Genomic DNA, 14,059 nt, shown 5'->3' with positions numbered 1-14,059 from the left:
CCACTCGGATTCAGGTCGGGGGGGCCATTCCTCTCAATCACGCCCCTCCATGTATCACTGTCGCTGCCCACGTGGGCGTTGAAGTCCCCCAGTAGAACGACTGAGTCCCCAGTCGGAGCACTTTCCAGCACCCCTCCCAGAGACGCCAAGAAAGTCGTGTACTCTACACTGCCATTTGGCCCGAAAGCACAAATAACAGTGAGAGACCTCTCCCCGACCCGAAGGCGCAGGGAAACGACCCTCTCGTTCACCGGGGCAAACTCCAACACATGGCTGCTGAGCTGGGGGGCTATGAGCAAGCCCACACCAGCCCACCGCCTCTCACCGCGGGCAACTCCAGAGTAGTAGAGAGCCCAGCCTCTCTCGAGGAATTGGGTTCCAGAGCCCAAGCTGTGCGTGGATATCTAGTCGGTATCTCTCAACCTCCCGCACCAGCTCAGGTTCCTCCCCCCCCAGCGAGGTGACATTCCATGTCCCTAGAGCCAGATTCCGTGTCGATGGATTGGGTTGCCTAGGCTCCCGCCTTCAACTGCCACCCAATCCACATTGCACCAGCCCATTACGGTTTCTCCTGCAGGTGGTGGGCCCACAGGAGATCGGCCCCACGTCGCTCCTTCGGGCTGAGCCCGGCCGGGCCCCATGGGGTAAGACCCGGCCACCAGGCGCTCGCATGCGAGCCCCAACCCCGGGCCTGGCTCCAGGGTGGGGCCCCGGTTGCGCCATACCGGGCGACGTCACAGACCTTGCTGTATTTTTCTTCATAAGGGGTATTGAACCGCTCTTTGTCTGGCCCGTCACCCAGGACCTGTTTGCCTTGGGAGACCCTACCAGGGGCAGAAAGCCCCAGACAACATAGCTCCTAGGATCATTCAGGCATGCAAACCCCTCCTCCACAATAAGGTGGCGGTTCAAGGAGGGGTATTTTAATATATTGTATTTATATTTAGTATAAATGCATTTTATCTTATATCATTTACTGTGTGCTTGACATTTAGCAAAGACTCAGCTAGGCGGATATTTGGTTGTTTATCCGATAAAGCTTTATCGGGTCTGAATTCATATTCCTTTCTTCTCCAATCAGGACCATGTACTACCACTTTCTGTTTGAAACAATTTCCACACATCCTTTTCATTAATAATACTATTGGAAAAAGTCTGATATTTTTGTATATTAATGAAAAAACTTCAAAAACACAAACTTTCTATGAGCACATAGAGTTATTATCTTCCAGAGGAAATGTGTTACCTGCTTTGGTGAAGGTGTGGTCTTTGTACACACGTCTAAAAGACAGTTGTTTGTTTGTGTACGGATGATGACTCCTCTCTGTTTGGAAAAGAATATTATTATTCATTCATTCATCTTCTACCGCTTATCCGAACTACCTCGGGTCACGGGGAGCCTGTGCCTATCTCAGGCGTTATCGGGCATCAAGGCAGGATACACCCTGGAAGGAGTGGCAACCCATCGCAGGGCACACACACACTCTCATTCACTCACACAATCACACACTAGGGACAATTTTTCAGAGATGCCAATCAACCTACCATGCATGTCTTTGGACCGGGGAGGAAACCGGAGTACCCAGAGGAAACCCCAGAGGCACGGGGAGAACATGCAAACTCCACACACACAAGGTGGAGGCGGGAATCGAACCCCGACCCTGGAGGTGTGAGGCGAACGTGCTAACCACTAAGCAACCGTGCCCCCTAGAATATTATTGATCATGTGACAGTTTTCTTCATCTTATTGACCAGATCACAGAGTTCCCTCAAAGAAACAGTTTGAAAACAAGAAAAGGAAGCCGGACTTGCCAGTGAAAACAGTGACAGAGCTGATAAGTGCATGGTAAAAGAGGATCGAATAGCTAACACTTTATCTGAAAAAAAAAGTAAAAATTTTTCACAGAGTTCAGTTGAGGGTTCCACATGAAACTGACAACCTGGATTTATTATTGAATTAATCGTGGAAAACAGAATTCTAGGTCTATGAGAGTGCTTCTTAATCAAGTCTGAAAAATACTTAGACCTAGCTGATGTTGCAGCTTTCTGAAAGTTAAACAAACAATCTTTGAAAAACTCACGAGACACAGTCAACGAATCCTGTTTCCATTTCCTCTCTGCTTGACGACATGCCCGCCTGAGAGAACGAGCATTATCGTCAAGCCAATAATAACCTTTCTGTCTGGATGACTTTAACTTAAAAGGTGCAATAGCATCTAAAATATTAGAACAAGTCAGTTCATCAGGCCCAATGGAAGACTCAACAGCATTCAAAATAAATCCTTCAACAGCGTTAGCATGATATATATATATTATTATTTTTTTTTTTTTTGACAAACCAAAGGTTTCTATGTCAGACACAGAGGTTTGGCCTGCCTTGGATCTGAGCTACTCTGAGTGAACAAATGCAAATGTGCCAGGCCTCATAGGTGATGGGTGTGTTTGCACAACAAAAGCAGGGAATCGAGCTGAAGAACTGTGAAAATCTCAACGGGGGGAATCACACCTTGGTACCCGCACCAGAAAATAAAAAAGGCAGTAAATCTAGTGTTAAAGACATATCATATAACGTGGACTTTTATATATCTGTCAAAAAGCCATGTTGACAATGCTGATTTGAATCATGGTTGATTTAAAAAATATAAAAAGTCCTCCAAATTTTTATGAGCATATTAATTAAAGATGTTATTTCATTATTTACTACAAGAACAAATTCGAAATCACATTTAAACGATTTTGCTTTCCCAAAAGATCAAATTAAAGAAAGATATTTAATAAATCATTATAATACTTTTAACTAAACGAAACATATAAAATTCATGGATGTTAGCTAGCCACATGCTAACTGCTACATGATTCCTCTTAGAGCAAAACACAAAATGCTATTGTTAGCAAAGCTTTGTTAGCAAAACTCTGTAAGCAATTAAATTGTTGCTTGAGATAAACATTTTCCAACAATTTCAACACTAAACTTAACACCACTATGTTATATTTGTACTTATCTCTCCAGCATGTGGAGGTTTCTAACATTCAATACAGATACAAGCATTAGTGATTTACATTCCTTAACCACAGCACAAACAATGACTTCAAAATGCCCTAAGAAGACATCATTCATTTTCTACCGCTTATCCGAACTACCTCGGGTCATGGGGAGCCTGTGCCTATCTCAGGCGTCATTGGGCATCAAGGCAGGATACACCCTGGACGGAGTGCCAACCCATCGCAGGGCACACACACACACACTCTCATTCACTCACACAATCACACACACTACGGACAATTTTCCAGAGATGCCAATCAACCTACCATGCCTCTTTGGACCAGAGGAGGAAAGCGGAGTACCCGGAGGAAACCCCCGAGGCACGGAGAGAACATGCAAACTCCACACACACAAGGCGGAGGCGGGAATCGAACCCCCAACCCTGGGGGTGTGAGGCAAACGTGCTAACCACTAAGACACCATGCCCCCCTAAGAAGACTTAAAAAATTATATTTATTTAGGTGAAAAAACTAATAGGTTAGAAATTTACAAATTATCGATGAGCAGTGTATCTATATGTGTTTCTATACCCATCTGTATATATACTATATACTTGCTGTAGGATACCAAAGGATAGTTTATGTAATCTTTAATATGAAGGTCAAATCAAAAAAGTATGCAAAAAAGTAGTGTTTAGTAGCAATTATATCAAAGCAAACGCAAACATCGCAATTTAAACAAAATAAACACATGAAAACACAGAACAATACAATATATTGAACACATAGGATTCCAACAAAATAATACAAGAATTCCCCATATAATCAACAGCAAAAAATAATCAGATTTATTTCAATAATACAAAAAAATCTTTATTTAGAAGAAAAATCTATAAACTTTGAAATTGTGGAGTTTGCCGTGAGGATACATTTATTTAAATACACTGTATTTATGGACAGAATCTTCAGTGTCAGTGGATAATTACTTATCTAATTGCCATTTCTGGTTTGTCTGCTTCTTCAATCTGCAGCTCTTATACAATGATTTTTTTTTTCAGTATTATAACATTTATGAATGGATGAATAAAGGACAGTAATATAACATTTATGAATAAGACAAATAACATGAACCATCTTTAACGTGACCATGATTACATTTGTGAAACAAGATGAACCTGCTAGACGAATGTGAGTCATGGCTGTGTTAGGTATTCTACAATGTCTTCCTTCTTCTTGAAAAATCAACATGGGCACCGACATCAACATGTTTATTATGCAGTCATACAGTAATCCCCGTTTACAAGGAACACATCAAAATCTTTGCTTTTTTAAATTATTTACTGCATATATGCATGATTCTACATAACCTCCATTTTATTTTATTCAGAGTTCCAGTGCCTAGCCAGAGAATGTATGTTGTACTTTTAGGGATTGCATTGTATTTGTTACATAAAGTTTACCAGTTATATTTTAGAACTACATAATGCCTAGTACATGAAATAAATTAAGGTACACTTAAATCATAGATCGTTAAGATCACACTCATTAAAATCTTTACTTACTGTATATACATTGTGTAATGTGTAAAAAAACAACAAAATGATGTAAGAATGGTCAGTGGAAACCAAAATCATCAACCCACTGTGGGATGGATTCAAAATCGTCAAACTTAATAATGTGTCAATAGTGTGTAGGACTCCCACATGCCTGTATGCACTCCTGACCACATCTGCATGCTATACAATAGCAGATTGTGTCCTGGAGGATTTCTGTCTGAGGTGCTGCTTGGCAGCTACATATCCTTTGATACATAACGCCACAGAGCTTCTCAAATGGTTTCAGGTGTGGGGAATGTAAGGGCCAGTCAATGGCATCCATGCCTTTGTCATCCAGAAACTGCCTACACACTCTGGCCACATGAGGCCAGCAATGTCATACACCAGGAGGAACCCAGGGTCAACTTCACCAGTATAAAGCTAAAAAAAACACAAAACTGGAGACAAATCAGTCAGGGAGGATAAGGAGAGAGCAATTGTAAACACATGCAAATCCATTCCCATTCTGGAGGTTTTCTTGCTGTTGCCTCTTTGTTTATTCTTTCATTTATACGAAAGCAGCTGAAACTGATTTACAATCTCACTTTCTTCTGAACTGGACAGACTGATATCCCTAAAGTTTAACTGCCTTGGTGATATTCTGTGATAATTGAGTATTTATTTATTTATTTATTTATTTATTTGCACAGTGTTGTTAAACTATTAAGAAATAATTAGATTAGGGAAAACAGGAAGATTAATCAGTTCATTTTCAGCTTTTTAATGACAAGAATTTTCATATTGTTAATTCTTTGATCCTATGTAGTTTTTCATTATGTCATGCATGTTTGAATTATACTAGTTTAAATCCTTGGGATATAATTTTTATAAAAAGAAATCAATGAATACAACAGAACTCCACAGAATCACTTCTCTTCTTTGACATGTTCCACAAATTGAATAAAACTTTCGTTACTGACAGGTTTTGTAGTTTCTACCCTGAAGATGAGCAATGTCTGTATTAGTATGAGCTTTTTGTGGTTTCGCTTTTGTTGAAATCTAGGTTTGTCAGACTAATAAATCTTCTCATTTGTCTTGTATTTACCTAAAGGAGGTGTGACTCAACATGCCTCCTCACACGACTCTGAATAGCATATAGTTTCACAGATGTGTAATATCACTTTCAAAAAGTAGTCCCACTACAGAATATAAAAGAATGACATAATTCATATGAATAACATGTATGACATGACATAATTCATATTAAAAGTCCTTGTCCTTAGTTATCGTGCTAAGCAATAGTGTGAAGACTGATTTTTCTACTGCGGTCTCATTGGAACGAAAGCTAAAATTTAAACTCATTGAACTTGTCTTACCCTAATTTGCATGGGTTCTGTGCACGCAAAACACTTCTCATTGCTATGCAAAAGCACAGGTTTTTTAAATAAATTCCTTAGTTTTAGAAATCAAGTTACAATACCTTGTTTCACTTTCTGTAAGTTTTACAAAAAAAGACAAACATACATAAATCCATTGCACAAAAATAGATGACTTTTCATTGCTGATGAAAATCGTCAAAGATTAAAGAGATTTATTTTCAGCATTGTTTGTCAGGGAATTAAAGACCATATTAAAAGTTTCATTATATAAATTTATTGATATCTGTGATGGTATAAATCCCTGTGTTTTGTGGATCACTTTGACCCACTGGAGATCCCCAAAGGGAGCAAATGATGTAATCAAAGGGTTAAATAATACTCTTGTATGGCAGATTATGATTTTATACAGTGTATGGACAAAGGTATGTGGTTCTTGCCAAAAACAATTTTCTAGAATGGCTTTGTATGCTGTAGCATTACATTTTTCCTTTATTATAACTAAGAGGCTCAAACCCTGGACCAACATGACAGTGCTACAATGCTCAAAAATGAGCTCCATGAAGAAATGGTTGCCAAGCTTGGAGGTCAAGAACACGAGTGACCTCAACCCCATTGAACACCTTTGTGATAGACTAGAACCCTGACTGCACCCCAGACTCATGATTGTGTCATGATAGTGTCTGATCTGGGATGTGGGATGTGGCAGCCTAGTGGTTAAGGTGTTGGGCTACCAATCAGAAGGTTGTAAGTTCGATTCCTACGTCCACCAAGCTGCCACTGCTGGGCCCCTGAGCAAGGCCCTTAATTGCTCAGGTGTATAAAAGTATGAGATAAAAATGTAAGCTAAATGCTGCAAATGTAAATGATCTCACTAATGCTCTTTAAGCTGAATGCTCATTAATCCCCACAGCCATGCTCCAAAATCTAGTGGAAATCCTTTGTAGCAACAGGGTCTTACTCTAGAATGGAATGTTTACGAAGCACATACAGTATGGTTAATTATATTTAATTTGTCTTACATGATCAGACAGTACAGTATTGCTTCATACAGTTACATTTATATCTCTCTACACAGTGTTTCAGAGCTTTTTTTTTTTTTACATACTCTATATAAATAGGTAAAAATCACAGAAGGTTTGAAAAAGCAGAAGTTAAATAAAGACAGCATTTCTTTTTTGGCATTGGCATGGTCTCTCAGCTTGAGTTACTGTCAGTCCAGCGTTTCAGATGTTCTCTCCATCTTCATCCAGGATATCTTTGGGTTCACTGGTTTTCTCCCACAAAAATGACACAAACATGCTGGTCAGTGGTTTGGTGATATTGTGTGTGAGTGTGTGTGTGTATGTGTTTGCATGGTGCCCTGTAATGGACTGGTTGTTCCATCCAGACTAAGTGTCCTCACACAATGTAGCGATCATGTTGTTGGATCACGTGTTCACATCTTGATTTGACATAAGCCTTACGACTTCATGTTTTAATTATCTTCCCAGATGTCCAAATGTCCATGATACTCCTGCATGATCACATCATGAACACTCTAGAAACATTAATAACAAGACAAATGTCTTCTTATTAATGTAAACAGAACTCCTTTGATGTTCAATTGAGTGAAGAGATGACAATGTTGCTCGATTTTAAATGCCGTGAATGAGATTTACCACAAGTGATAAGAGAATTCAAATAGTTCAGGAAAGTGTGTAGTTTTTAGAAAGTCTAGTAGAACAGCGTTTCCTACACCACCATAATTCATATCTTTTGGTGATTACCATTCAGAAACAGCATCATGTTGATATCTTTCAGCTCCAAGGATTTCCTCCTGTTGAAAAGAAACCGGGATTTGTCCTCATGTATCATCCGCTCTATTGGAATAGCAGTGGAGATCACACTGAGGTATTTGTGTGCAACCATGGACATGTCATTAGACTTGCTCATAGCTTCCCAGTATTGAAGAGGACTGTGAGTTGCTGAGACATCACCTTCAATAGCATACTGCAGGAATAAATCTTCATAATCCACCTTGCCTGAAATGTTTCTCTGGCAATCGTTACTCATCACAGCACTTGCCAGTTTGCACAGTTCTTCTTGGATCTTTGTTTTGACTATTTCCTCTTCAGTCTTCAGTACACTGCTTTTGAATCTAGGGTCCAGTGCTGTGCTAACAGTGAACCATACATTTTTGTTGATGTTTCCAAAGTGGTGATGACATTTCTCAATGAGCCTCAAGGCTACACTGTTGTCTTCTTGTCCTAGCCTTTGGAGGCTCAACTGAAGCTTATCAAGCAGAGGTATGATGTTGGAGATTTGAACATATCCACGTGTCCCAATCTCCCATGTCACGTCTTTAACAACAGTAAGAGCCTTTGTTATATTTTCAAGCAACTTCCTTTCATTTCCATTCAGCCAAAGATTATCTTCTTGTTTGTAACTGGAGAGTTGGGAAAAGTTCGGCCACTGCTTGCAGATCGTTTCCACCATGTTTAGTGTCGAAAGCCAGTCAACACAAGAAGACTGGGCCAAGTGGTCACTCCATGATGCTTCATTTTTCTGGTGGAAAAACTGAACAATATGGCGGCATTTCTTCAGCAGATATCTCCAATCAGGGCTAGCTACAACTTCTAGGATGACTTTGTTGAGAGTGTGGCTGAAGCAGGGTATGTATGTCCAGTTTGAATTTTGACAAACCTTTTTCATTCCATCAACATTAATGACCACCACCTGAATTTTCTCTGTGATCTCCCATTCTGCTGAAATTCTCCATAGCTGCCGATGAACATTTTCTGGCGTGTGTTCGCCAAGTAGCTGAGCCGTGTCCAGTGTGTAGGATTTCAGTTTCCACTTATTATCAATGAAGTGACATGTTACTGTCAGATAGGATTCTTCTTTGCTTGAGATCCACAGTTCAGCAGAGAGCACTGGGTATATGGCGGTTCTTACTGCATCCATCACTTTCCTCTTTGTGGAACCGTACATATTCACCAGTTCTTTTCGCATCTCAGAGGCACTCAGTGCAGGATAAGCACTGGGATTTAGAGCGTTCATGAAACGGCGGTATCCGTGTTCTTCAACGAGTGTTGGTGTCTGCAGATCTGTAACAATCATCTCCAGAAGGTGTTTCTTCAAATCAAAATGTTCTCCTGAAAATAAAAGAAAATAAAACACAAAACAAGAATGATATATATGCAGTCAAATCAACTGCAGTTAACCCTTGTATGTTGTTCGTATTTTTGTTACTCAGCCAGTGTTGGTGGGTCTGCTGGACCCGCTGCATTTTTAGGTTTTTAATTCAACACAATCAAAAATTTTATGTTAAAATACTCTACAGATGTTTACTTCATCCCAGTTACAAGCAATATAAACAGCATATATGGTTAATATTTGCCCTTTACCTTTATTACATCACATTTTTTTAATTAAAATTGTTTTTTAATAAAATGTAATAAAAAAAAAAAAAAAAAAGAAAATCAAATTTAATTAAGTTATGAGAGGGAAAAATCGTCAAATTTACAAGGATGCAAAGTTTTTCAAAACTATTGATGTTTATGAATATGGGTCCCACAGATCCGAACAACATACAAGGGTTAAATGAGCTTCATGTGTCTCTTAAAACATGTAACAAAATATTTAAATAATATATTTTAGTATATTGTATTTATATTTAGTATAAATGCATTTTATCTTATATCATTTACTGTGTGCTTGACATTTATCAAAGACTCAGCTAGGCGGATATTTGGTTGTTTATCCGATAAAGCTTTATCGGGTCTCAATTCATATTCCTTTTTTCTCCGATCAGGATCATGTAATTGTCTACAACCACTTTCTGTTTGAAACAATTTCCACAAATCCTTTACATTAATAATACTATTGGAAAAAGTCTGATATTTTTGTACATTAATGACAAAACTTAAATTCCTGCCACATATTACTTATGTGTACACAAACTTTCTATGAGCACATAGAGTTATCTTCCAGAGGAAATGTGTTACCTGCTTTGGTGAAGGTGTGGTCTTTGTACACACGTCTAAACGACCGCTTTTTGTTTGTGTACGGATGATGACTCCTCTCTGTTTGGAAAAGAATATTATTATTCATTCATTCATTCATTCATCTTCTACCGCTTATCCGAACTACCTCGGGTCACGGGGAGCCTGTGCCTATCTCAGGCGTCATTGGGCTTCAAGGCAGGATACACCCTGGACGGAGTGCCAACCCATCGCAGGGCACACACACACACTCTCATTCACTCACACAATCACACACTAGGGACAATTTTCCAGAGATGCCAATCAACCTACCATGCATGTCTTTGGACCGGGGGAAGAAACTGGAGTACCCAGAGGAAACCCCCGAGGCACGGTGAGAACATGCAAACTCCACACACACAAGGTGGAGGCGGGAATCGAACCCCGACCCTGGAGGTGTGAGGCCAACGTGCTAACCACTAAGCAACCGTGCCCCCTAGAATATTATTATAAACAATATAATTTTGAAAATCTGTCTAATATGTATCATTAAAACAATAAAATGAAATGTATAAATCAGCCTATATGTTTTTTACACAACAGTACGTTCAGCAAATTCAAATAACAGAAATAGTTTCTCACTATTATATTATACAAAATATAATTATTCAAGTCTTCAAGAAGTATGAAGACATGGTAACATATCTGATATGACCATGATTTAAATTCGAATACCATATTACACTAGGCTTCAACGTCATCATATTTTTGCTAGGTTATAACAACTATAATAAATGTTAATATACTATAGAACTGAAAAATTAAAAATAAAAAAATAAACAAACTTTTTTGCATTTGTTGTGGAAAAAGAAAACAGCACATTCAGAAGGTCATACCCTTACAAACAGCTTCTTAGTAAAATTTTCTATCCCACATTGCATAGAGTTCACAAAAGTATAATTTTTCTGCATAATCTTCAGTTAACTCCATTTACTTGTTCAGAGTTTCAGTGCTTTTCAACAAATTTATGATTTTTTAATGAAATTTTCCTAATTAACCTGATTACATAATGCATTTTTAAATCACATCGCTTTAAGTCATTTGTTCAAAACTTTCAAAAAGAAAAATAGAAATCCTAGATACTCACCAGGATGACTTCTCTTCTTTTCCATGTTTCACAGAGCTTTTAGTGCCTTTTTATTATACCCAGGCTTTGTTGTCTCTATTCAGGAACAATGTGTGAGTTTCTGTGTCCCAGTTAGAAATGATCTTGTTTTACGTTGTTGCTACTCCACCCCTGTGCAGCTTGGATGCAGTTTCACTTTTATTTTTGTAGAAGCTAAAGTATTACCTTGTTCTTGGGGGTGGGTTTTCTTCTCATTGGGCGTGTTCTTTTCCAAATAGTGACATGACATACAGCTAAGTATAGTGAACACACACACTGTGTAAACACACCCGGAGCAGTGGGCAGCCATTTATGCTGTGGCGCCCAGGGAGCATTTGGGAGGCTTTACACAAAATAACACAAAGTGTGTATATTTAATTATATACACACTAATAATATTTATATTTAAAAACAAATTATATATATATATATATATTTTTTTTTTTTTTTGTTTGACAAACCAAAGGTTTCTGTCAGACACAGAGGTTTGGCCTGCCTTGGATCTGAGCTACTCTGAGTGAACAAATGCAAATGTGCCAGGCCTCATAGGTGATGGGTGTGTTTGCACAACAAAAGCAGGAGGGGAATTGAGCTGAAGAACTGTGAAACGGGGGGAATCACACCTCGGTACCCGCTCCAGAAAATAAAAAAGGCAGTAAATCTAGTGTTAAAGACATATCATATAATGTGGACTTTTATACATCTGTCAAAAAGCCATGTTGACAATACTGATTTGAATCATGGTTGATTTAAAAAATATAAAAAGTCCTCCAAGTTTTTATAAGCATATTAATAAAAGATGTTATTTCATTATTTACTACAAGAACAAATTCGAAATCACATTTAAACGATTTTTCTTTCCCAAAAGATCGAATTAAAGAAAGATATTTAATAAATCATTATAATACTTTTAACTAAACAAAACATATAAAATTCATGGTTGTTAGCTAGCCACATGCTAACTGCTACATGATTCCTCTTAGAGCAAAACACAAAATGCTAGCAAAGCATTGTTAACAAAACACTGTAAGCAATTAAATTGTTGCTTGAGATAAACATTTTTCAACAATTTCAACACTAAACTTAACACCACTATGTTATATTTGTACTTATGTCTCCATCATGTGGAGGTTCCTAACAGTCAATACAGATACGAGCATTAGTGATTCACATTCCTTAACCACAGCACAAATAATGACTTCAAAATGCCCTAAGAAGACATCATTCATTCATTCATTCATTCATTTTCTACCGCCTATCCGAACTACCTCGGGTCACGGGGAGCCTGTGCCTATCTCAGGCGTCATCGGGCATCAAGGCAGGATACACCCTGGATGGAGTGCCAACCCATCGCAGGGCACACACACACACACACTCTCATTCACTCACGCAATCACTCACTACGAACAATTCCAGAGATGCCAATCAACATACCATGCATGTCTGTGGACCGGGGGAGGAAACCGGAGTACCCGGAGGAAACCCCCGAGGCACGGGGAGAACATGCAAACTCCACACACACAAGGTGGAGGCGGGAATTGAACCCCAACCCTGGAGGTGTGAGGTGAAAAAACTAATAGGTTAAATTTACAAATTATCGATGAGCAGTGTATCTATATGTGTATCTATACCCATCTGTATATACAGTATACTATATACTTGCTGTAGGATACCAAAGGATAGTTTATGTAATGGTTAATATGAAGGTCAAATCAAAAAAGTATGCAAAAAAGTAGTGTTTAGTAGCAATTATATCAAAGCAAACGCACACATCGCAATTTAAACAAAATAAACACATGAAAACACTGAACAATACAATATATAGAACACATAGGATTCCAACAAAATAATACAAGAATTCCCCATATAATCAACAGCAAATAATAATCAGATTTTTTTTCAATAATGAATACAAATATTTAGAAGAAATATATAAACTTTGAAATAGTGGAGTTTGCTGTGAAGATACATTTATTTATTAAATACACTGTATTTATGGACAGAGTCTTCAGTGTCAGTGGATAATTACTTATCTAATTGCCATTTTTGGTTTGTCTGCTTCCTCAATCTGCAGCTCTTATACAATGATTTTTTTTTCAGTAATATAACATTTATAAATGGATGAATAAAGGACAGTAATATAAAATTTATGAATAAGACAATTAACATGAACCATCTTTAACGTGACCATGATTACATTTGTAAAACAAGATGAACCTGCTATTCGAATGTGAGTCATGGTTGTGTTAGGTATTCTACAATGTCTTCCTTCTTCTTGAAAAATCAACATGGGCACCGACATCAACATGTTTATTATGCAGTCATACAGTAATCCCCGTTTACAAGGAACACATCAAAATCTTTGCTTTTTTAAATTATTTACTGCATATATGCATGATTCTACATAACCTCCATTTTATTTTATTCAGAGTTCCAGTGCCTAGCCAGAGAATGTATGCTGTACTTTTAGGGATTGCATTGTATTTGTTACATATATTTTAGAACTACATAATGCCTAGTACATGACAAAAATTAAGGTACACTTAAATCATAGATCGTTAAGATCACACTCATTAAAATCTTTACTTACTGTATATACATTGTGTAATGTGTAAAAAAACAACAAAATGATGTAAGAATGGTCAGTGGAAACCAAAATCATCAACCCATTGTGGGATGGATTCAAAATCATCAAACTTAATAACGTGTCAATAGTGTGTAGGACTCCCACATGCCTGTATGCACTCCTGACCACATCTGCATGCTACTGATGAAATGGCAGATTGTGTCCTGGAGGATTTCTGTCTGAGGTGCTGCTTGGCGGCTACATACAGTATCCATACATAACACCACAGAGCTTCTCAAATGGTTTCAGGTGTGGGGAATGTAAGGGCCAGTCAATGGCATCCATGCCTTTGTCATCCAGAAACTGCCTACACACTCAGGCCACATGAGGCCAGCAATGTCATACACCAGGAGGGACCCAGGGTCAACTTCACCAGTATAAAGGTATACAACAAAATGCCACAGAATCAC

At 38.3% G+C, this 14,059-nt stretch overlaps 1 protein-coding gene across 1 annotated transcript; it reads right to left on the bottom strand.

Annotated features, from left to right (window-relative positions):
- Positions 1-6,897: 6,897 nt before the first annotated feature.
- Positions 6,898-11,152, bottom strand: LOC132859058 (E3 SUMO-protein ligase ZBED1-like). Its single transcript, XM_060889637.1, has 3 exons — positions 11,006-11,152; positions 9,883-9,960; positions 6,898-9,030 (listed from the first exon to the last, which is right to left on the bottom strand). The coding sequence occupies exons 1-3, from the start codon at positions 11,028-11,030 to the stop codon at positions 7,643-7,645; spliced, it is 1,491 nt and encodes a 496-aa protein (XP_060745620.1). The 5' UTR covers positions 11,031-11,152; the 3' UTR covers positions 6,898-7,642.
- Between the last annotated feature and the right edge of the window lie 2,907 nt (positions 11,153-14,059).

This window comes from Tachysurus vachellii, chromosome 2 (assembly GCF_030014155.1).
Source record: "Tachysurus vachellii isolate PV-2020 chromosome 2, HZAU_Pvac_v1, whole genome shotgun sequence".
Taxonomy (NCBI): Eukaryota; Metazoa; Chordata; class Actinopteri; order Siluriformes; family Bagridae; genus Tachysurus; species Tachysurus vachellii.
Note: the sequence above shows the minus strand (reverse complement) of the source record. Positions and strands in the feature narration are given on the sequence as shown.